General features: G+C 38.0%; 1 protein-coding gene across 1 annotated transcript in view; it reads right to left on the bottom strand.

The window, feature by feature from the left end:
- FAM135B (family with sequence similarity 135 member B) overlaps positions 1–26045 on the bottom strand; it is a 209871-nt gene that overhangs the window by 100672 nt on the left and 83154 nt on the right. The window contains exon 3 of the mRNA XM_065831691.2: positions 15863–15942. Coding sequence (XP_065687763.1) covers positions 15863–15942 — 80 coding nt within the window. The remainder of the gene's footprint in view (positions 1–15862; positions 15943–26045) is intronic.

Below are 26045 nucleotides of genomic sequence, written 5' to 3'. Positions count from 1 at the left end.
GGATAGACATAAACAGAGAAATCCAGGACATTATGAGATTATATTTGTCAGCATGACTGGAAGTACATTCAGCACAGCAGTAAGCTGGTCTTGCATCAGGCTTTCACCTTCATCAAAGCACTATTGCCGTTGGAAAACCTTATACTGTTCAGTGGAAAGAGAGGAAGTTCAGGGAGAGTTGCATTAAAAAATCTCACTCAATAATTTCAGTTATTTCCACAGATAAAATGTGACCTCCATTTAAAATGTTTTCCAGCTCCTCGGACAGCTTGCAGACCAAAGACAAAATTTTTGACCTACATCTCTACAGGGCTTTAGGTGTTTTTTTTGGTGAAAAATATGGAAAAAACAAAACAAAACAAAACAAAACATAAACAACCTGTAATGAAACCAACAATTGCACAACAAAGCATGGTGCAAATACACCTAGGATAACAGCCAGGAAACTTTGATCAGAACAAGAAGGAGCGTGTGCAATGTGCTGATGAAGATGCTTTCAGCACAAGTACATTGCTTGCAGGAGGTCAGTTGGTTTAGAGAAGGGGCTATATTAAGCTGCAGAATGTAGCAGGTCAAAGCTATGCTAAAGATCTCCAAGATGTTTTTGTGCTTTGCAGTACATACATAAGCTTTTGTTTGTCTCACAAGAACTTGGCTTTAAAGCAGACTTAACTCACGGTAAAAAGGCATGCTGCGGTGTGCAGATGGAAAGTGTTACACAGAAGTGTTAAGACCTAGTAACTGTTAACAAGCAAATACCAAAAATCATTAATCAATGTATTTGAGCTTTTTAAAATTAAATATTTCTCTTTCCTTGTGTTTTTTATTGGTTTGCTCTGTTGCTTCTGAAGACATAAATATGCATCTTTCTCTATACACATGACAAACATTAAACTTAAGTCTATCAGAAAGAGAAAGAACACTGCCTATCAAACAGGAAGATGTCACCTGCCTAAGAGCAGCCCTAAGGTGAAGAAGGTGTTAAAGAGAAAATTTCCATTGACATAGTATCTGACTGCATATATTGTGCTACCCAAGCGCTGTGTGCAAGGGATGTAGCTAAGTTGGGGGGGGAAGTGATTTTTGCCACTTTGAGGCTTAAATCTCCTTCCCTCTGGATAGCCTTTAACTGCACACTCAGCTGATCTTTGTCTCGTGTTCAGAACAAATTGTGCATCCACATTGTTCCTTCAGCTCCGAGCTTTGATTGGCACAGAGGGTCATGGAGCAAGTGAAGCAGTGCAATCACCTGTGATGGGGTGGCAGCCCAAGCTCCAAGGAAGCTCTGTGTTTAACTCTGTGCTCAGCATGTGATTCACCTCCTGGACCTGGATCCAGAGGCGTCCATCACACACAACAAAACACCAGACACTCTGAAAAGAGACTCCCATATTGAAGTTCAGGTGAACTGGCAATCGGTTTGATAAGCATAATAAAGAAGTAGTTTTATATTTTCCTTTGCACATAATAAAAGAACAAGTCCTTGACACCCCTCTGCTCCCTTATGATGCCACCAACACTGGAGTGCACAAGGCCAACATTTTCCACCAAACTAACCCTTGTTTCTCACCATGAAGGGCTATGGGACTGGTGACACTCCAGAGATGCTGGCTGTATTCAGATAGCAAAAAGCAGAAGCTGGGCCACTGCTGCAGATTTTCCAGGTTAATGTGCAGAGGTGGGGAAGAAACATTTTAAGGAGCAGAATTATTCTCCTAATTTTGCATGTGATACAGCAGCTACGATGATGTTGCAGCACACTTCCATTTAGGACATAAGCTGCATTTAAAAACCTCTCACCTAGAAGAAAAGTCAGTGGTTTTAATTACATTAGCAGACTCCCAGATTACTGTTATTATTGCAACTCATTACACAACGAGTGGCAGGAAGAGTAGGTCAACAGTAGCTCTTCAGATCCACTGTATTACTCTCTAAGATGTGACCCAATCATAAAAAGTTTCAAGACTATAAAAAATTCTCTGCTCTCCTACGCTGTCACATATCCAAGAACATTAAAGCTCTTTATATTAAGTAATTAAGCTTCACAATACTCTTACGATACAGGTACAATTAACCCCATTACACATATGGGGAAACTAAAACAGAGGGTGGTTGATTGCTCAAGATCAGAGCTGGGAATAAAAGCTCAGCAACCATAGGAATTAAGGACTAGTAAATCCTCCTGGGTCATCAAATCCTTCAGTTATCATATGCCACACAGTGCTACATACATTCAGATTTTTTGTTTCTATTAAGCTCTGTCCTTAGGTTTTGCTTCTTGTGTTCACTGGCTAGAGTACATAGGAGATGGGATATTTGACATATACATTGGTTACTACCCATATGTGCCATAGTTCAATTTTTTTTGTTCATTTGTTTAACCAGGTGGAATGTCAGTAACACAAGGATCTTCTGTACGCTATACTTTCAACTGAGCTTCTTTTGTGAAAGCAGGAAATGCTGACACGTTTCTCTGAACTAGATATGAGTAACAATTTCCTTACTGTTTCTTCTAATATAATGAGAAAGTTTTGTTCTTACTCTTAAAGGATACTGTGTTTATTTCCTAGGTTGGTGGTTTTTTTTTTTTTTCATTTGTTTAGATATCATCTTTTCATGCTAACAGCTGATGCCTATTAGGTGACATGTAATATCATTTCTTAAAGAAGAAAAAACAGAAGGTAGAGTACCATTTCTCCGTCATATGCTTTTTATTCATAATACATTTTCTTTTGCTCTTCAAATATCATTCACAGCATATATAAAATACTTTTGCGAAACAGATCTCTCAATACTACAGTCTTCAATATTAGAGTAAAAAATTATGGCCCATAGTGGCTGGAGATTGACTATATCACTTTCTACTCTGACACAGAACGATGTAGTGAGTCAACTACTCCTCTGATTTACCCACGTTACATGCCATCCTTGGAGGCACATTTAGATGGACACAGTGCAATTTAAGGGAGTTTATGGTACTATCAGTTTAGGGCGTTCTGGTAACAAATTTTTAATATGCATTACCACTTTCCACACACATATCTAAGGGGAAGACTATGTTACATGGTCTCTGCAGTAGAGGATGAGCTTTTACCACCTGTCTGTAAATATCACGTCTGTCATTTTGAGCTTGCTTAGTTTCTATAGAATGCATGCTATTGCACCATATATTTTTATAACACCAGCTATATAATTTAAAATCAAGGTTAAAACAGGAGGTTTTTTAACATTCACCCCCACTCTATCAAACCTTTAAGCAAGTGCTTGTCTAATAAATGAGCTTATCCAATAAAGTGTGCTTATTTAGTAAAGATAACAGGATTGTTTCTAGGATTCAAGTCACCAACCAGCATTTTACTACACAGAATTTTACAACAGCCAGCAGAGAAAGTGTCTGCTTCTGACAGCTCAGGCCACGTTCAGAGGCTCCATGTAGTGTGGAAGAAGTGATTTGTTCATAGAACATAAAGAGGACCCAAATTTACATGACTCTAGATACAGAAAAGAAGAAAACACAAAACAAAGTGGTATTTTGTTTGATTGTTTTGTTGTTGTTTTCCCCACATAGCTTGCACCTGTTTGAGCCATTTGTTTTGTTGTCCTGTTTCAAGTGCTTCCTAATCATTAATGTAGACAACATAAATCATTCCCTGCTTAGGGTATGCATTGCTTTTAATTTTTGGCAAAGGTGTGAAAGTTTTGCATGAAATCCAAGACAAAAAGTGCGTTTAACTAAATGTGTAAATGCACACACAACATGACTTCTGCATGCAGAAATCTGTAGGAAAGGGAGTGTCAAATTCCAGCATGGCTTTGTGGTGTCCCGCCAACAGGGAACACAAGTCTAAAGAAGGAAGAAGAAGGTTTCGGTCATTCTAATGTTCTTCAGTATATTACACAAACTTGACATCTCAATCTCCTCAGACCTCTACCTTCTTCCCCAGTTTACTGTTGTTCCCTTGATTTCCTAACGACTCCCTTTCTATATTTTCTGTCAGATGTCAAGATCAGGCCTTGTAGGCAGTGAATTGTTCAAGGCTGCCGTTCAAGTCAAATTCACTCTCCATGCAAACAGATGCTGGCAAGTGAAGTCTAAAGCAAAACTGGGGGTTTCCCACTGGGACATATGGTCCAATACCAAGGCTGATCATCATCAGCATTATTGTAGTAGGTTGCAAGGCCCTGCTGGACAAACTGTCGACAGCATGTCTCAAAGTTCCAGCTACAGATGGGAGACTGAAAGAGATGAGAGCACCAACACAAGGAGGCCTTTCTTTAAGGGCAGTACAAATATCGTCAGTGAGAAAGAGATTTCAGTCTAGGTGTAGTTTGACACCATCACACATATCCCTTCAGTGCAACTTCAACATCAAAAATGAAATGTAAGAGCTTAAAGGGAAATCTCAATGGCAAAAGTGTTTATACTTAAATGGACCAATTTATTAACTCATTTTTTCTCACACTTCATAAGTATGTAAGGTAACTACAAAAAGAAAATTGAAATGGCTGCATTAAAACCCATACTATTTCTTCATACTGTTCATGACAATTCATACTTCATAGAATCATAGGATGGTTTGAGTTGGAAAGGCACTTTGAAGTTCACCTAGTTCCAACCCTGTTGACATGGGCATGACCATCTTTCACTAGATTATGTTGCTCAAAAACCTGTCCAACAGATTGTATCTGGGTTTTTAGCTTCCTTCAGCAATAAGGAGAACACAAAGAAGATGAAGATTAACTAAAACTACAAGATATCAAATATTTCTCATTACAGCTGCTAGAAAGGCAATCAGTGTTCCACTTGTTTATTATAAATAGTTATTCATAGAAAGCATGCCAATCCTTTCTCTCAAGTGGAAATGGAAAAACAAAATAAAACAATACAAAAACAAAATGACCAACAAAAAAACACACTAAACCATTAAACCCAAAAATAATTCCCCAAAACCCATCCATCTCTCTTAAAAATTAATATTGAACATCTTTCTACAAAGATACGCCACAGTTCAAACACCAGAGCTGTGCTTTGTGAACCAAACACTAGCTAAAGCTCTATGGCTGAAGTTGAGAGGGTATCAGACTTGCTATAAAAAAGGTCCTTTCTGAGTATCAAAGAATCTATGAACAAATTCCTCAGAACATTTCCCTCTCATTGTGATATCATTATCCTACCTGGGTTGTAGCTTTACTACTGATGGAAAATTTTGAATCACCTACTACTATCCAGAGTCTTGTTGTTTATCTTCCACATTTGGAAATTTATTAAGTAACGTATATATTTGCAACTTTGAAGCAGTTCTGTGATTTTACAGATAAGAAAGAGACAAGGACATGCAGTTTGCCCTGCTGTCTACGTTCCCTGTTTTAATCTGTAGGCCACAAGGTTTTTCATAGCAGTTCCTCTCAGTGTTATCGACGGGAAATTAAACCAACCAGCATTCCTTGACTGGAATAGTAAATTAAAGCAAATACTTCTGAAAGTCCCACGTGTACACTTGAATACACAGAAAATTCTCTCATTTTTCTAATTTACGATCACATCTAATACATAATGTTGAGCTTCAGAGCTACTGACCACAATGTCCCAGAGAACTGTTAATAGCACAAAATGCTTTGCTGAGTCTCAAATTCAGTTCCTGCTTCATATAAATTCGAGTCTGCCTTCCATTTCCCAGTATATTCCTTGTAAATCTGTGAAATTTATGGTGAAAATATAGTTTTGCTCTTACAAAATACAAATAAACAAACTACACCACTTCCAAAATTTCATTTTCAATTAATAAATCACTGTGCCATTCTGTAAAGCAAATGTGATTGATTGATTTATTGATTGATTGATTGATTGATTGATTGATTTTCTTTGCAGTTAGCGGCAGAATGAAGTCCAAAGAGAAGTATAAGAAGGTTGTTCTTACACTGGAGAATTCTTGATCTTATTTTTTAACCTGAGAAAACATTTGGAAGCATTATGCAAAATTCTGAATCAAGTTATCATGTTTGGTTATTTGCTGAGAAAGACACGGGCACTGTTTGCTCTCTCTGTTGACTGTGTCACATTTCCTACTTTTCACTTTTACTTTCCTAATTTGCATGCAGACATGAAGGCACAAACTGCAATCACAGCTTTATTGTGCCAGGTCTTTTACAAACACAATGTAAATGCCTCTCTCTACAGAAGTTTCTGCAACTTCTTTTATAGTAAACAGACAGAAATAGTGTGATTCAACTCAGAACAGATATGCTAAATTACTCTTTCAAATTACCTGTTTCTCTCCTCTGGCTATAAAGTGAGGTGGTTGATTAGCTTAGGTGGAGACACTCACAGCACAGATACCAGCAGTGAGATAGGATGATTTTTATCTTCAGCCACAGGTTCCCAGGGCTTCTTCTGTCTCACAGTCATAATTCAGGTTACAGATGATTTATTGCCTGCCCTTAGAATACAGCCTAACACATCATTAAAAGAGAACTATTCCCTGCTAGTGCAGAAAACTTGGCAAAATAAGGTTTGTTAGAAAGCTTATACATAAATCATGTAAGATACCCTCCCCAGGGAACAACCACTACTACCTACAACTGCTAAGAGTATATATATATGTTTTAACTAATTAATAGCTACTTCTTACATAGCAACTGTCATCTATAGATCTCAGGGTATTTAAATCCTAATTTTTTATGATCATCTACATCCCATAGTCACTATGACATCCTGAAGATCTACACTCTCAAGAAGCCATCACTCTCTGCAGCATGTCAGTAATGATTTGCCAAACAGAACACGGGGACATAATCCACCATCCATAAGTATTTTTAAAGAAAGGCTTAGAAATATTTGTGGTCCCCATAGCAAAATACAGTTGTACCTTCCTGAAGCCGTAATTATTTAGTTCCTGCTAATTTAGACACTAAAGATTTCAGCTCAGAAGATGGGTGACGCTTCATTTTTATCACCTTTGTTCGTGTCCTGGTTTCATCTGGGATACAGTTAATTTTCTTCCTAGTAGCTGGTATAGTGCTGTGGTTTTGACTTAACATGAAAATGTTGAAAACACAGAGATGTTTTAGTTGCTGCTAAGCAGTCAAGGACCTTTCAGTTTCTCACCCCACCCTGCCAGCGAGTAGGCTGGGGGTACACAAAAAAGTTGTGATCAGAAACATCTGAGACAGCTGACATCAACTGACTGAAGGGATATTCCGTAACATACGACATCGTGCTCAGCATATGAAGTTGGAAGAAGAAGAAGAAAGGGGGGAACATTTAGGGTGATTGACTTTTGTCTTGCCAAGTAACTGTCTCATGTGAGACAGCACTCTTTTCCTGGAGATGGCTGAACATTTGTCTGACAATGGGAAGTAGTGAATGAATTCATTGTTTTGCTTTACTTGTATATGTGGCTTTTGCTTTACTTGTTATGTTGTCTTTATCTCAACCCCTGAGTTTTCCTTCTTTTATGCTTCTGATTCTCTCCCCTTTCCCACAGGTGGGAAGTGAGTGAGTGGCTGTGTGGTTCTTAGTTACTGACTGGGGTTAAACCACAACAGTTGGGTAGAAAAATCTTTAACCAGAATTACCTACTAAATCTGAAGGTAAAACTTATGAGGAGACTGAGGTGATTGAGAAAGTAACAATGTAAAACAAGCTTATTACTGGGGAATACCTCTGACATGGCTGCAGGCATGCAGCCATGCTGCATGCTCTTACATTTAATTCATCACTCTCCTCTGCCTTTTGGATGCATAGAAAATCCTCCCTTAATTGGTGATTCGTAGCCTTCAAGAAAGGTGCTATGTCCTTTATTTTAGGAGTTGAACTATGTAAAGACTCAAGAAAACAGTTTTTAGACAAATGGAAAGATGAAAGCAGAAAACAGCAGATGAAATTAAGTTGGGAGGACTGTTGGTCTGCTGGAGGATAGGAAGGATCTACAGAGAGGTCTGGACCAGCCGAATCAATGGGCTGCGGCCAATTGTCTGATGTTCAACAAGGCCAAGTGCCAGGTCCTGCACTTGTGACACAACAACCCCAGGCAGTGCTACAGGCTTGGGGAAGAGTGACTAGAAAGTGCCTGAGGGAAAAGGGCCGACACCAGTTGAATGAATGTGAGCCAGAAGTGTGCCCAGGTGACTAAAAAGACCAAAAGCATCTTGGCTTGTATCAGCAATAGTGTGACCAGCAGGACCAGGGCAGTGATTGTCCCCTGTACTGGGCACTGGTGAGGTCACACCTCAAATACTGTGTTCAGTTTTGGGTCCCTCACTACAGGAAAGACCTTTGAGGTGTTGGAGCGAGTTCAGAAAAGGGCAACAGAGCTGGTGAAGGGTCTGGATCACAAGTCTTAGCAGGAGCAGCTGAGGGACCTGGGGTTATTCAGCCTGGAGAAAAGGAGGCTGAGGGGAGATTTTCTCGGTCTCTACAACGACCTGAAATAAGGTTGTATTGAGATTGGTGTCGATGGCTATTTCCAAGTAACAAGCTATAGGATAAGAGGAAATGGCCTCAGGTTGCACCAAAGGAAGTTTAGATTTGATATTAGGAAAATTTATTCATGGAAGGAGTTATCAGGTATTGGAACAGGCTGCCCAGGGAAGTGGTGAAGTCACCATCCCTGGAGGTATTTTTATACAATGTGTAGATGTGGTGTTTAGGGACATGGTTTGGGGATGGACTCAGCTGTGTTAGGTTTACAGCTTGACTCGATGAACTTAGAGGTCTTTTCCAAAATAAATAATTCTATGATTCTATGAAAACACTCAGTTGTGTTGCCTGTTTATTTCTTAGCTGGCAGAAATCCAGCACAGTAGCATCTTCTGAAGAATTTTCTAGTATTTTTATACACATCTATTCAGTATTTGTATTCCCTCTGATATAATGTCTTAGTTAGAGGTAATATGAAGTTATAACAGCTGTTGATCACATGTTACTGCCCCAAGTTCACACTGAATTCAAGACATGCAAGTCAATCTTTCACTTTCATTTGTGATATCTGTAGAAAGAAAAAAATATACCTGTTATTCAATCTTAGCACTAACTCTGTTGCACCATCCTTTCAGGTACTTGGAGCTCAGAGGAATTTATAGCTCCCATGAACTGCTAAATCAAATCCATTCTGTTTTTGGCTCTGATGATAGACTTGAAGGAGCTTTGCTGATAATACAGGGTTGTTTCCTGAGTAGAATTCTGGGTACATTTTGTGTGTTTTTCTCCTGTGATCTATATAGAATTGTTATATGCTAGTTTGTAACAGTAGATTGTTAAGATTTTCAAAATTTGTTGAAAGCTCTCAATTTTTTGATGCAACTTTGCCTTTTTAGCACTCAGTGAACAGATTACATTAGACCTTATTGCAGATTTTAAGCTGTGATAGTTTATTTAGTTAGCCCAGTTTGACATCCCAGTTTCGGAAATACTTTTCTGATGAAACCCTAAGACTGAAGCAATAAAAATAACCAGTGATTTTTTAAAATTTAGGCTCTAAAGGCAATGAACCAGGGTTGAACATGTCATATTTATCTGCATGTACTTAGTTGCATATATGTTTTTTAGAAAGCTTGAAAGCACAGTTGCTGAAGCTTGAAAATACACATTATTTAGTAGAGAAATACTCACGCAGACCCTCCATATTTACAATTGAGCTAAAATAAGACTCCTTCGAAAGTGCAAAGGCAACATTTTTCAGGCACAAACTCTTTCAATGCATCATCATTTTCCTATTTAAATGCTTGAAGACACTTGTTTTAGTTTCTGAAATATTATGTTTAGCATATTTATATTTGGAATAAATGTGGATGTTCTACTTAGGATAAGTAATTTCTGAAGCAGACATCATTATTTTTAAATTGCTTGATGAAAATATTCAGAACGTTTTCTTCCTTTGCATGACTTTTGAGTAAAGTTGCACATTTCTGAGATGAAACCTTTATCTTAACCTTGTCTTTTAACATTTTGAATTAGCCTTATGGAAAGAATCATATAAAACTACCTCTCTACCCATACATAGATTCAGTGTTAATAAAAGTAAGATTTCCTATTAATTTCCTTGTGTGAAAGATCTTAACATAAATGCAGTCTCTTATCACTGTATTGCTCTATAAACCAGGTTTCATTTCTCAGACATGCTGAAATGTGAGATGATAAAATAGCTAACCTACTTGGGATTAGCAGAAAGTTTTGATTTTGCTTCCTAAACATCTAGTGTTTTGTTAAAACAAACAATCTATGCTTTTTTTAATCTTTATTTCTGTTTCAAAATTCATGGCCAGTTCCTGAAAAGCCTTGTTCATTTAGAGAATTCACGTCTGAAAGGAATTCTATGCTTCAGAAACTTGGGTGAGCAAATATTTGTTTGTTGTGTCACCTGTGTAGCTGTCAGTCCATGTATTTATTTCAAATATTAATTCAGATGAACAAATTCCCTGAGTAAAATATAGAACATCACAATAGGACACCACATAGCTTTTCATCAGTGCACAGCAGAAGGAAACAGTTGTCTGGATGAAATTTATCAGTTGAATAGCTCATGTAAATGAGTATCCAATGTCTGAAGGCAGCAAATCTCCCAGCCAAAAATACAGCTTTTCAGCTTCCATCCTTTGAACCATTTATGAAGGGCCTTGACTGAAAGAGGATTGAGACAGGCAGAGATAGCCCTTTAATTTTCTTTTTTCCCCTGGTTTTTGTTTGTTTGTTGTTGTTGTTGTTTTTTCTTAATTTCTCTTGGCGTATCATGGAATTAGTTCTGTTTAGATTGTGGATTAACAGCTCTTAAAATGTTGGACCATCCTTTACGATCTTACAGCTAATGAGGTTTTCTAAGACAACTTATCCTCAAAATAACTTCTCTCACAATAAGGTCCCCTCTAGATATAATTTGTATCTGTTGTGTATGCTTTACTTTATACATAAAACACTTTTTTTTTTTTCCAGATTACTTTAATTTGAAAACAAAACCATGTGTTTGATAAAGTATAAATCTGTCCCCCCTTTTCTCATACTTCAAAAGTAGTAAGCTTATCTTCACTTAATGGAGGCAGAAATTACCTTTCAAAAAGTTATTGAAACTAATGACTGCAATTTCATACTGTTCCACAAGTCATGGTGCTGTTTCTTCTTGCTCTAATGAACAGCTAACTGGAAATACTTGTTTTTACTGACTGAAGAAGCCATTTACAAGAAAAGGTTTCTCTTCAATAATCGAAGCAGAATTCCTTCAGCAGGAACTTCTTTGAGATATCCAAACACTAATAAAAAGATTAGGATCACTACTTGTTTATTAAAAACAAACACAAACAGTTATTTAAGGAGCATATCAGAAACATAAATAACCCTTCAAATTAGGTCTTAGGTGCAAGATTGTCACAGGTCAACATTGAATTTACATGAAAAGACATTCAGTGTAGGTGATCATAAATCACAATTTAATTTTTTTCTTCTCATCTACTGACAGATATTCCATTTTATTAGTAAGCATCAAAATACATGTACATGAAACCTCTCTATATCAGGAATCAAAAAAAGCTAATGTGAAATGGCAGTCACAACTACTTTTTCTTGACTTGTCTAGAACAAATGTTGCATCTTACCTCTCTTGCCTTGTATGAGATAGATGAAGAGCCACATTCCTTGGCTGTCTTTGGTTTTCTGTGTTCTTAGACAATAACCCTATTTAACTGACTTACATTAGGTGGAATACCGCTACAATCTAATAAAAATTAGTCTGGCAGGTAATATTTTTTCTTAAATACTTTATATTACTTACAATTAGATTTTCAGGCCAAGTTTTAAAAAATATTTTTATATTTGAAAAGTTTTGAAAATTGGTAATGTAGTACTTCTGGATGGTAGAAACAAAAGAAATCTGGACAGAAAACAAAGTCTTAAGTAATTTCTTTAATTATATGCCATGTATAATAATTTTTCTTTCTTAATGTTCACCCACCAAAAAAATTTCCTTGTCCTACAAGGTAAACAGCTAGGCAAGCTGATAGGCAAGCACTTTTTTATGGTTGCATTACCTGAAATGAGTCTTAGCAGGTCTAAAAATACAACTTATGAAAAAAAAAAAAAATGACTGCAACTTTCACTAATAAATAATATTCTCTCAAAACAGTAATGCATCCAGGTGGTGTGTAGACTACTGCAAAACACTGCAGAGGCAATGAAAACTGCTGCAAATTGCTATTTGTCTTAATTGACATCTTCAACAACATAATTCATCTTCATGTTCTTTGTAGGCAATAATGTTGAGATTTACCCCATGTACATCATCTTACTTAAGTAATCCTTATTTATATTGTTCTCCTGGCCTTCATCGTTCTTTACTCTTTAGGGTGGTGCAGAGAGTCAAGATAAACCAGCTAATCCTAAATGTTCCTGACCAGTGTTATTTCTTCCACTGTTCTGACCAATGATCTTGTGAGCTTACAGGTAAATTTTAAAATAAAAATGTTTTTAAAGTATGTTTTTAAGATAGGATCCTGCAGTCTTTGTATAGCCTGGAAATCACTGGAAGATTGTATATACATAACTTCTGTGGATCCTTGTCCCAAAATTTACATGGCAGATTAAAAATTAATGAAAGTGGATGGTTTATGGAAGGGTATTTCTAGAGTTTAAGATACGTCTGCATTTGTTTAGCCCTGCAGAACTGATGCTGAGGCCAATGAAGTACATGCTGTTATAAGCTACAGAAGAAGAAGCAGAAAGCATAGTTTGTTCTTTGTAAGTTAAAAGCAGAGTTCATCAGTCATGATATCTATTTGAAGACAGGAAGATAAATTTCATGGGAGTTGAAAAGCTGCATGAGAACAACAAAAGACCATGCACAACTAGTTTTGCTCCCTCTCTCCTTTCCATTGCTTAAAAAGTCATCAGCCAACAGTCTTGCCTGTCTTTAAGGAAATTCACCTTGCTAAAAATGCTTAGGAGAATGAATGAAATGTGTATTTTTATGAATATATATGTGCATATGTATGTATGCTACATGTTATATTTATGTTCATACAGCCTGACACAGCCTTGATGACCGAAGTGACTAAACCACAGGGGCGAATGAGCTCCAGCACAGCTCCTCATTGCTTCATCTGGAGCCCAGAATCCTTCCTCCTCCCACAATGTAGACAGGATATGGCCAACATATGGACCATATAGTAGGTCATCAAGGCTTCCTGCACAACCTGCTATTCCTGCACCATAGATGGAGTCCTTGCTGTTCAGATTTGGCTACAACCACCAAGTGAATGCCCAATACAGGCTTCAGCTTCTCTTCTGCTGAATTCTTGAAAATTACAATTTGTTTGGCCTCTGCTGCTTTAAACATCTAGTGGGAAGTAAACATTGCTAATGGTGTCAGTTCCTATGTTTGTTTTTCTAAAGCCTGCAAGATTTAATAAAAATAAAAGGCCATATGCACTGGAAAATAAATACAACCTCTTATTTATTTAATATATTTACCTATTTTATGTATTTTATTACTACATATATTCACAGATTTTACTTCATAAATTTACATATTGTTTTCAAAATTTACTCTGAATTCTCATAGATCTTATTAATCTGGTAAGGAAAATATTTAAAAAAAAATCTTTTAAACCAACTCATGAATCCCACCTATTTTGTATTTGTTCTTGTTGGTGAGGTAGGAGTTTATTCACTACTTTTATAGCACCCTAGTTTTGTTGTAACTTCTTTAATAGGCGTTACTTATTGAAATATGTGAAGCAATTTAATTCTTGCTATCCCAGCTTTCCCATACTCAGGGAGATCAGTGGCACAAAACCAAAAAGAACATTATGCCCTGTTTGCCTTTAAGTTCAGTTCCATTAAGCAATGCTTTCTTGCAGCCTGTGAAATCAATTAGGAAGTACTTGTGAAAATAGCCAACGAAAAACTGTTTAAAGCCTTAACAGCTTAAATACCCCCCCTGTCTTGGCGTTGGCCCTATAAAGCTATTAGACTCCAGTCTGGATTGCATTAACGCTATGAAAGTCAGCTGCTAATCCTATAACCACAACATCTGCCTTGTCTTTCTTCTTCCCATGCTTCTCCATGTGTTATTTCTAGCAGAAGCAAAAGAAGATGGGATGTTGAAGAAGTGTCAGGCAGAAGAAAATACTAACCTGAATAAGAAGTAAATTAAGAAAATGGTTGAGTTTCCTCCTTAAAAAAAAATATAGCCATTCCTGGTTCATTGCAGACTAGGAGAAGTTTGGGGGGTGGGGTTTGTTGTTTGTTGTTGAGGTGGTTTTGTCCCTAGAAGGTAAAATTCTAGCTATCATTTTCTCACTGAGAGTATTTCATTAGTTCAAGACTACTTATGCCAGATACTACCATAGTTTTAGGACATTTCCAGAGAGGAAAAGAAGTTCAAGGAATTCTGTACATGCCAAGGCTCTGGAATGCGATGAAATATAATTTTATTTCTTTCTTAGGGTTTTTTCACACTAAAGGGTTTTCTAAACCTCGACAAAAATTATTTATTTATTTCACAGAGACATTTTTTAATTCAGAGTTTGAATTCGGGATTTTCTTTTTTTCCAAGGTGATTTCTTCATATTATTTTTAACTCTCTGCATTTTATAAAAAAATAATCTAATATTTTTGTATTATCTGTATCCTATTTAATTTAAGCAGACTTCTGAATGGAAATATATGTTTTTATTTGAAGAAAAAATAACCTTTAATCCAGAAAATAATTTAATCTGGAAAATTTTCAAATACAATAAAAAAATCAAAATGTGATAGCCAAGCTCAGGAACTCATTCATTCTGCTGTCATGTTTTTTCTTCCTCTATGCATGATATTGAGTCAAGAGGACTCTGTAAGTTATTTTCTAAAAGCTATTGTTAGCGCACGGTATTCGGTTTATGTGACAAGGTTTTGATAGTGGTTGGCGTTACAAGGGTGGCTTTTCTGAGAAGCTGCTAGAAGCTTCTCCTAATAGAGCCAAGGTCAGCGGGCTCCAAGATGAACCCACCACTGGCCAAGTCTGTCAGTGATGTTGGTAGCACGTCTGTGATAAAATATTTAAGAAAGGGCGAAAAAACTGCCGCAAAAAGTAGCCACAAAGAGAAGTGAGAATATGTGAAATAAAAAGCTCTGTAGGCACCAAGATCAATGAAGAAGGATGGGAGGAGGTGCTCCAGGTGCCAGAGCAGAGATTCTGTCCAGCCCATGTTGAGGCCGGCTGTCTCCTGCACCCATGGAGGACCCCATGCTAAAGCAATCTGTTCTTGAAGGACCATACCTCATGGAAAGGACTCACACTGGAGCAGTGAAGAAGGAAGGGGTGCTGGTAAAATGTTTTAAGGTTTAGGTTTATTTCTCATTATCCTACTCTGATTTGGTTGGTGACAAATTAATTTCCCCAAGTCAAGTGTGTTTTGCCCATGACGGTAATTGCTGAGTGATCTCTCCCTGTCTTTATCTTGACTCATCAGCCTTTCATTACATTTTCTCTCCCCTGTCCAGCTGAGGAGAGGGAAAGATAAAGAAGCTTTGGTGGGTACCTGGCATCCAGTCAGGATCAACCCACTACACACGGTAGCAATTTTCATCCAGAAATCACTTAGAATAATAAACTAACTCTTTCTATTGTCAGCAAGGAGAGCCACATATAAGAGAGACAGCTTGCAGATGAGAGAGTGAGAATTTTCTCTGCTTTTCTGACAGACACAAGCATCAAAACTCAAGTCCAACTCAGCTCAAACCCATTCCAGAACAGAGAGCTGAACAGACACTGATCATTAGAGAAATCCAGGATTGGATCCAAATCCAGGCTCACCCGTTCCCCACATACTGTTTCCTTTTCCATGCTGCCCCACCTCCAGTCATGTCACATCCCTCTGGGTGGGACCTGCTTACCTGTCTGGTCTGAAATTGTAGCAAACAGCCTGTGAGGAATCCTGGATGGGATCTTCAGTCCAGCCCTTATCTGGTAATACCTAGGGAGAAAGAATTAAAAATGACATGCTGTTAGATAGGTGAGCACTCAGTCCAACCAAAAATTCTGTGAGAACACAACCTGTGCATCTGCATTCAAACAGAAGGGCTCAAGAGAAAAAGCATGCTCAGAAATACTATTTTTTTCTGCTTGTTAGTTATAACTAAAATGGGTTTACACTGATTTTAATCAGGTCCAGGTGATGAAGCTGGTGAGGACTCAGGAACACAAGTCTGATGAGGATCAGCTGAGGGAGCTGGGGCTGTTTAGCCTTAAGAAAAGGAGACTGAAGGGACACCTTATCGCTGTCTACAACTACATGAAAGGAGGTTGTAGCATAGAGACTGTTGGTCTCTTCTCCCAGGCAGCAAGTGATAAGATAAGAAGAAATGGCCTCAAGTTGTGACAGAGGAGGTTTAGATTTGATATGAGGAAAAAAAATAATAGAAAGGGTTGTCAGGCTTTGTAACAGGCTGCCCAGGGAAGTGGTGGAGTCACCATCCCTGGAGGTGTTTAAAAGGCATTTAGACAAGGTTCTTAGGAACACGGTTTAGTGCTAGAGTCAGATTAGGTTGTGGTTGGACTCAATGATCCTGAGGGTTTCTTCCAGCTGAGATGATTCTATGATTCTTTTCTAAATAAGGATTCAAATTGACTGGCAAACATACCATGGAAATCTTTATTTTACAGCAGGCAGAGTGCACGATGGGCTGATGTGTGACTAACGAGGAAAGACTGTGAAAAAACTCTTGAATTCTTTTAAGGAAAAGAGACATAGAGAAATACCCACAGTAAAAGGCAGTGAGATGACACACAGAGTGAAAAATTTTAATACAAAACAAAAAAAAGAGGAAACTTCTGTGGAAATACAACAAATGTGCTAATCTCACATGAAAGAAAATTCAGTTTAAACCTAGTGATTATAATTCTGCTGTTGTATATTGAGGCCACCATATCATCAAAGTGACAGCATTAATCATATCTAAACCAGCTGTTATTTGTTATCTCATAGGTGATCACAATTTAGAGGAAAGAAGACAGGAAAAAAAATCACAGCAATTTCATGGGCTTAAGTTACACATGGTGCAGGTTACTTTGACAGTTTCCAAATATTAGCTCAGTCTAAGCAGAGAAAAAAACTCATTCCAGTCTTTGCTTATCACCACTTTAATGAATTAGGACCAAGAGGCAGTGTACAGCACAGTACCTAACCCACCACATTGTAGCTCAGGATACCTCCACTTGTTCACAGATCTTCCACTGATCTGTTGTAGCACCATGTTGGTGTCAATCTCCCGTCTCTGCGTTTTCTTGCATGCCCTTTGTTTGGTCTATTTGTTTATAAATTCCTCATATCTTGCAAATGTTTGCAGATATTTTCACCCTAATTTGTGTCTAAGCCTCTAAATACCATAATAAAGGTTAAATTATAACTGTAAAGGCCTACCCAGCAACTAAAGACCTCGGAAGGTATAACCGTATGTGGAAAGGAACAATTTAAACACCTAGTTACCAGTGAACTGCTGCCTAAAAAAACAGCTCACACGGGTTACACTTATCAATAAAATATTTGTTAAGGGTGTAATAGTGGATAAACCAGGTGTGTCTCTGCTAGGTTAAAAGCTGAAGAAAGTAGTTTGGTGGAGATAAAACAAAACAAAACAAGATCCACCACTTCAGAGGCAATTGTGATTGTGTCATGCTCCTTCACAGCTGAAAGCTCATGTCACCTTACCTACTCCAACTGGCAGACCCTTGTCAACTTGGATATAATTCCAGCACAACCTTCGACATTTTTAGATATCTGTTTTAGATGAGAACTTGGGCATTAAAACTCTCCATTCATTTTTTAGTTTTCAGAAAAGAAAACAAAAGAAGCTTAAGTTATCAATATACACAATATATAGTTAAAAATAACAGTAAGCAAGTCTACACTGACTGATCTTTCTCTCCCTTATGCTGTCCTTGCACTAGGGTAGAAGTTTTTAATTAATGCTATTGCTCCTGATTTCTTCCAGAGGAAGTGCAAGAATTATGCCTTAAGACTCTTTGTAATTTTGTTACAATTATATACAATACAATATTTTAACTGACAAAAATACCTTATTTGGACTAGCCATACACTGTCATTACTTCCAAATAATGCCAATATGGTATTAAAGAACTTCTGCCACAGTAACGTAATGGGACACTCCTCAGTATATAGATATTAATGTTTTACTATATGCTCATCCCATTAGATTTATTTCTAAGAATAACATCCTCTAACTGTCCGGCCACCTCTTTTAGATTTTTGCTGCTTGAGATTCTGGTGGATTATCCTTGGCCAAATCCCCACTTAGATGCTCTCTCTCACTCTTCCTTATCAACAGGACATCAGGAGAAAATAGGATGAAAAATAAGACAAAATAAAGAGAGGGAGATCACTAACCAGTTACTGCCACAGGCAAAATTGACTCAACTTGGGGAAAATTAATGTTTTCATTCACAATTGGGCAGTAAGAAACAAAATAAAACATTAAACCAACACCTGCCCCCGCCCCAACCCCTTCTTCCCAGGCTCAGCTTCATTGTTTCTAAGAAGTTCAGGGTGATGGGGATGTGTTACAGCCATAACAGCCCCTCTTTGTCAGTCCATCCTCGTCACTCATTCCTTGCTCCATTGTGGGGCCTTCCACAGGCTACGGTTCCATCAGGAAATTTCCAGCTAGCTATTTACTGCCACACTATGATAATGTCTGCCTTCCCTCATCGTGAGTCTCATGTTCAGAAGCATCTCAAGTAGCCCTAAATACTTTAATTAGGAAACTTATTTTCCAGTGGCTTGTCTGATGCTCCAGATTCAGTCACCTAAAGCTGGGGAGACACAGGTGTCTAAAGGTGCCAGTTTCACTGACCATGTAGTCAAAATTCTCAGTAGACTTAGAGGCATTTGAATCCTAAGAGAGGATGCTGGACAGAGTTTGGCTTTACTCATTGTCCAGACTAGAACTGTTGACTGCAATACAGCCTTGGATATCAAAAACACATGAAGACACCTCAATACCAGTGACTTCATAACAAGGTAACTTCCACCCTCTATTATTACCTTTGCAAAATGGAGTAGGCGTAACAACATAACAGAGTTAGATTTTAATCTTATTTTAATATTTCCCTGTTCATCCCCTTAATTTTGGCAAATTAACTTGAATATCAATGTATTCTAGAATTCACAAATAGGCATCATCCTGTGTACCCACAAAGTTTAACTGCTCTAGAATCAACACTGCATAGAAAAGTCATAGAAACCTAAAGAACTCTCAGATTAAGTTTAAATCCTGGTGTTAAGGGTCCAGATGTAAAGAAAATCTGAAGACTTCTAAAGTCTGCAATCCTAAGCAGTACGGACAAAAATGTGTCTCATATTTTATAGGCGACCAAATGTTTTCATTCTTAATTAAAAAAAAAAATACATTTAACAGCTACTAACAAATGATTTATTGCAGATTGTTTAGCACCTGATGCCAAAAGGTCTGGTCTTGATAACACTATGGCATAAAGAAATTCTAGTATAAACCATCATGGAATTAGACACATTCCTCCTGACAAAATATTTTAGAGAATGGTCCTATAATCAGAAGACACATGAAGCTACTGAATATCCTGCTTTTTCAAGACCTATGTAATTGTGCACATGTGTGCATTGCAATGTTTTGCTCCTCGAGGTAGTGACACTGTTGATCAATTAGATTAATTGCAGAGAAGGGCAGTAATGTAGAGGACCTCAGATCAAAATCTCCCAACACCTCAATGACATCCCTGGAAATTAACACACAGGGCAGTGGAAGTGTCAAAGGTTCAAGCCCGAAAAACAAAAGACAAATAGAAATGCTCACAATTTCTCAATTTATTCCTTTTAAATTTGAATAGTTTCCTGAGAATCTTTGAGAACAAGTCATTTCCCAGTGAAAGTTTCAGGCAAAACATTAATAACCCCAAAGGAGATTAAAAATATTACAAGCAGAACATGAGCAAAGAACAGGTTCACCTTGCGTGAGCAGAAAAAGCTAAAGACATTCTCATTTGAGTTTCACCAGGTCTCTTGTTGTCCGGTTGAAATAAACAACCTCCATACAGGAAACTGAATAAAACCCATTACTTGTTTTGTTTTGTTTTTCTAAGTTACATATCAATATTTAAATAATAAGACAGGAAGATATTATCCATTCCTCCTCAGAGCTTCCTCTGAACCTTTGCAGGCAGGGAGGAATTGTGAAACAATGACTTTATACCTAAATATAAACGTAAAAGTAAAGGTTCCTGCTCCCCCACTGTGAAATTTGATGTTACTTCACAATAGTTTGTGCATTGTGAGAAGTGTTTTGCTGATCAAAACACAGGCTACTTCAAGACAGAGTCCCATACATTTTCTACAGCAGAAAGCACAGATAAATTCCTGTTTCTTCACCCTACTGCCCTAGGCACCTCTTGGTTGTACCAGTACAAGTAATAGTGAGACTAAATGTAAAGCAGAAGCATGTTAATCCGAGCACAAATAATAAATAAAACCCTCTTTTTGTCAGTTCCTCTACAAAAACCCACACTGTGGAACGACTGATTACTGAGCTCAGTCCCTGCTAACAGAAGGGTAGATGGAAAATGTTTTTGACATCGTAAGAACACTCATTCTGTTACAACGAGGTATTGTCTGAACTAGATATGGTATAAATCATGCAAAGAAGCAACAGGTTTAGCTGACCATACAGTGTTTCTTGCTTTGCTCAAAATGAAATGAACCATCTCCAGATGGCTCATCAGGAAGTGGCCTCATAGGCTGGTCATCCTTACCAGCCTCTTCCAATCCACCCAAGCAAAACAGGGATCGGTTTAGTGTCTTGAGCTCTCCCTTGACCTGTTCTCACCTGAGTGGAACATTTGCAGTCTGGACACTGCAACAGCAGAGCCTTGAGGATGGGCTGTTACCTGGGTGGAGGCAATTGCACAGACGTGGTGTCTACTTCTTTGTCTAAGCAGCCGCTCTCTGCGTTTCAGGCTTGGGAGGAAATCCTGCAGACAAGTGTTTTATCTGTGGCCAGCTGAGTGAACCTCTCCAAAATGATATGAGGTATGAACAGAAAAACTACAAAGAATAACAAGAAGTCCTGCAGATAAAAATATACAGCTAAACCTGAAAAATCACTCTGAAGTAAACATTGCAAAACAACACCAAAATCATTAGGGAAGGTCCTCCACCATGTATGTGTCAGAAACAACTGCCTGATAGTGGTATTGGGCTGATAGCAATGATAAATGAGAAATTGGCCACATGCTTAACTTCTTTATGAAGAGGCTAAAGGAAAGGAATACAAAGCTTCAAAACAAGGCACAGCCAAGATGCCAAAATTAGGAGGTCAGCGTGGTTAGTGAAGATAAACTGGAGAACCTTGGCAGAAGTGGCATGTGAACTGGGCACTCAGTAAAACAGGTTTGCAACGAATCCAAAAAATTGATAAAGGGCTGGTGATGACCAGAATCTCAACAGTTATTTTACAAAGCATCTAAAATGGACAGCATTATGGGTCCTGAGTGTGGCCCCAGAAGTACATAAGACTTTACAATAGATTTTGAATGAAATAATAATTATGAAATAAATGAGAAATTGCAATACAGTTCCTGTTTTATTACAATTAGTCCAAGTCTGGCTTATTAGAATTAGGCTGGGTAGTACCTCTCTTTGGGTAAACAGCTGGTTTGTGCAGGTTTGGAGGGTTTTTGTGTGTGTGTTTTTGTGGTTTGGTTTTGTTGTTTTTTTGTTTTGTTTTTTTGGTGTTTTTTTTTTTTTTTTGTTTTGAAGACAAAAGTTGGTACAGAAAAGCTTATTTGGACTTCAGTAAAGTAGGGAGACCATGGAAAATTGCCAGTTAATGTGGAACAGGTGCTGTGAAGGGAATATCAGGAAACAGCAAGCTCAACTAAAGGAGCTTGGCACACTTAACTCAGCAAAACATAGAGCAATCAAATCCCCTCTCAAGCTATAAATACACTTGGAAGAAAAATATCAGGAAGGAAGAAGAAGAGTGGGGTACAAGAAAGTACAATATTGGCACAAGAAAAAACACATATAAACTGTTCATGAATAAATGCAATTTGGAAATAGAAAGTTGTAGCTAGCAAAGGAGCAAGAAAGCGAAACAATCTCCTAACAGAAACAGAAATAAAAAAGACAACTTACTTTCAGGGGAAGTTTGGTAAATTTCCTAAAGATTTATAGGACACGGACCCTTCTGGACATGGATCCTTCCTATTTGCAAGACCAATGTTATTTATGCAGGCAGTCCAAGTCCATTCTGTGCTGCAAGATACCCTCAGTGGGTCACTCTAGTTGGAACAAATTTGCCATAACCACCTTCTCTGCTCATTTGTGAATTATTAATATTTAAAATTAAATAGATAATTTAAATATTAGATTTGTTTTCCTGTACCTGGGCACACATTAATCCCTAATGACTTTTCCTGACTTACCTAGGGTGCTGACATGAAAAGCCTCCTTGGGTGCCTGACTCCACTAGCAGATGCATTGGATGATACTATGTCCCCTTGCCTACTATTGTCACCTTTCTGTCTCTTGGCACTGTGGTGGTCAGATCTCCTCTCAGGAGCACCAAGATCACTCTCAGATGTTAAGTGCTCACTTAATGACCAAGTAGGTTGCAGGGGGTTGGGTTTTTTAATGGCTTTTTTTTTTTTTTTAATATTATTATATTACACTTAAATACACAGAGGAAATGTTTACTTTTAGGAGAATAAAACATTTCTGCTTCAGAAAACTACCTCGTGCCATCTCCAGTGATCTAACCATACCACAGGGCAGCACCTAACCCCAAAGGATTTACATTAAAAACAGCAGAGAGACACGTCAAGGGAGCAGGCTGGTACCAGTCGTGTTACTGACAGTTTAGACTCCAAGCCCCCCATTGCATCCTCCTCTTAGATAAATGACAAAACATCTCAGCTCTCATCTAGTCCTACAAGCTGCTGCCAGCTTTTATTTCCCTGCCACTGACTGGTATTGGCATTGTAGAGCCTAGGTTAAGAACGGATTACTAGTTTGAGAAAGGCAATTTGTTGATGTGTCACACTACCAAACCAGATCAGTCGCACCAGGAGCTCTGACAGATCAGTCTGCTCCTCCCTGATCATTTCTGCAGCATGGAACTCAAAATGACTGGCTCAATAATGCTGCCATAGGAGACAGACAAGTTCAAAATCACACAGCTCATGCCTGATTTGAATTATACTTGTCCAGCTCCAAGGCCTAAAATTTCACCCCAAGTTAAGCTACATTTTAATAAACAACCCTTAAGCTAACGTATACTGCAAGCAAACCAGCTTTGTGCTTGAACCTGAGCAGTCAGCTAGGAGTTTCTGCTGCTCTTCAGATCAGCTTTGGAGTTGCCCTCCAGCAGCCCATGTCAGCAAAACTTCTCCGTTGAGTTACCACTGCTGGGGAGTCAACGCAGCACACTATTTTTGAAGTCAACTTTTTCCTTACAGGCAAGGAAAAAGACAGATTTCTTCATGAAAACAGCATGAGAAGGGACCTCAAATCTCTATGTGAGATGTAAATTCACTTGCCATAAGGAAAGTTTAAACTCAGGAGCTACAGCTCATTCTGTCTCTGGAAAAATTAACAGACCTATTTTACCCTGTGGCTGGATGAGCCTCAGAAAAAGGAGCTGATATAGGGAAAGTGTTTTAGCTTTTGTTTCTCAGCATCCCACTCTACTTTTATCAATAAATTAATTCATTCAAATCAAGTCTGTTTTGCCTGTGGTAGAAACTGGAAAGCGATCTCCCTGTCTTTACCTTGATCCAAGAGCTTTCTTGTCTTATTTTATCCCCCTATCCTGTTGAGAAGGAGTGAGAGAGCAGCTAGGTGGGATCTGGCAGCTGGCCCAGGTCAACCCACAACACCCAGATCCACCTTCAGGTACACACTCTCTGAAGCTGAGTGATGCTGAAAGTCCTGTGGTTTTCTTGCATCTCTAGCTGCAAGTTTACCTGTGATATCTCTTAATTTTTACTGATCAAATTATCTTTACAGTCTGCTAGTTAGTCTAATAAGGCTGTAATCTCTCTCTCTCTTCTGTCACAAGTGCTTCCTGTTCTGCTTTTAATTGTTCCTTCAGCACTAGATCAAAACTGCCTTCTGTAACTATGCCATGCCTTGTATCATCTGATTTAAACTAGAGCAGACATCTGAATCAGGTTATTGTACTATCATAATTCTTCTTCATTTTGTTTTAATTCTATTTCCACTTCATTCATTTTTTTGTAGTTGTTGTTCCAACTAGTTTACAATCTTTAAGACTTCAGTACTTCTGTTCTCGAATCTGTGTCACCAGTTTCTCTATTTCTCTGTCACAAGCTGTAAATTCTTGATGATTTTGCTCCTTTTCTAATAAAAACATATCTTAATCATCCATCTTCTATTTTATTTCTGCTTGTAAAAATTCTACCTCACATTCTTTGAGCATTCCAGAAGTCCTTGATTTTTCTCTAAGTTTTAACTGTTCTTCCAGTTCTTCAATTCGTTTTTTTTGTGTTGTTTGTTTGTTTGTTTTTTATCTATCCCATTAGGTTTCCTTTCTATAACTTACTTATCCATCAACTGTCACCGTTTTTCAATCTGTTTTTCAAGAAGTGGAATTTGCTTGTTTAGATTTACAGTCTCCAGTAATTACTTAGCCAAGTCCTGAGTAGTATGCAGTTGTTATTCATGTTCTACATCTTCTTTTTTTTTCATTTGAAAAGGAAAGCTCAAATGGTCCTTTCCCACCTGACACTGAAGCTCTAATTTCTCCATTGCTAAAAATTCCACTTCCAGTCCTAGTAAGTGTTTATAACAGGAGCCAAGGGGTTGCATTATTTCTTTTACAGTTCTGTGGTTTATCACTTTCTTTTTATTGTCTTTCGGCACTCTACAGGATATGTGAAGCTTGTCAAACTAATGCTCTGTTTGTACAAAAACTGTATTTTTTTCTACACATTCGACTCATGAAACACTGAAAAGTGTCCACATTTCCTAGCTGTTGTCTGAGTGGTTTTTTTCTGATATTGTACAGAGATCTTTACGGTTTTAGAACATGGAATGATTCCTTTTGTGTTTTTTATTTCTCTATTTGCACCACATATGTCACAGTCATGTCTTAATCTTTGTTTGCATCTCATAGGAGTTACTCTCATAAATAAGGCTGTTCCTCTGAATTACAAACTTAATTTTGAGAAGAGCTGAACCATTGCAACCCTATTCTCTTTAACAGGAGAAAATCAAGTTGTAATGAGTTTTGGGAACCAGGCTCCAAAAGAGAACACGATGAAATTCTTCTCTCAGATCCACCTGAGACATCTCAGGGAATGGCTCAAAGTTTTTCCGCTGTTTCTTCTCAAGGAAAATGTAGCTTCTAAAAAGTGTGTGTGTGTGGGGGGGTGTTTGTTTGGTTAGTGTTTTGGTTTGGTTTGGTTTGGTTGTTGTTGTTGCTTTGTTGTTGTTGTTTTTCTTTGTTGTGTGGTGTTTTTTGAATGAAAACTTGTATTTTCCTGCTTCCATTCCCTTAGCAACTGTCTTCAAAGAAACTAGAAACTTTGAATTTATTTTGAATAAATTACAAAAATAATAATTTTCCTATTATGAAGGCATAGTAGAAGGCATTAGCTGGGCTCATTTGGAGAGCTTTAAACTAGCCTCGAAGGGGGATGGGGTTGTAGTTGGGCTTGCCCCAGAGGGGCAGCATTCTAAAACAGATGAGGACCGGGTGGCCTCCTGTGCCCCTAGGGAGAAATTGGTGTGCTCTGCTCGCTCCCTGAAATGCCTGTACACCAATGCGCGCAGCATGGGGAATAAGCAGGAGGAGTTAGAATCCTATGTTCGGTCGGGAGATTATGATCTGGTGGCAATTACAGAAACGTGGTGGGACAGTTCACATGACTGGAATGTGGTCATGGATGGCTATGCCCTTTTCAGGAAAGACAGGCCAGCCAGGCGTGGTGGTGGAGTTGCTCTCTATGTGAGAGAGCAACTGCAATGTACTAAATTCTGCCCAGGAGCAGATGAGGAACGAGTTG

The sequence above is a fragment of the Patagioenas fasciata genome, chromosome 2 (assembly GCF_037038585.1).
Source record: "Patagioenas fasciata isolate bPatFas1 chromosome 2, bPatFas1.hap1, whole genome shotgun sequence".
NCBI classification, from domain to species: domain Eukaryota; kingdom Metazoa; phylum Chordata; class Aves; order Columbiformes; family Columbidae; genus Patagioenas; species Patagioenas fasciata.
This window is presented reverse-complemented; position numbering and strand designations above follow the sequence as displayed.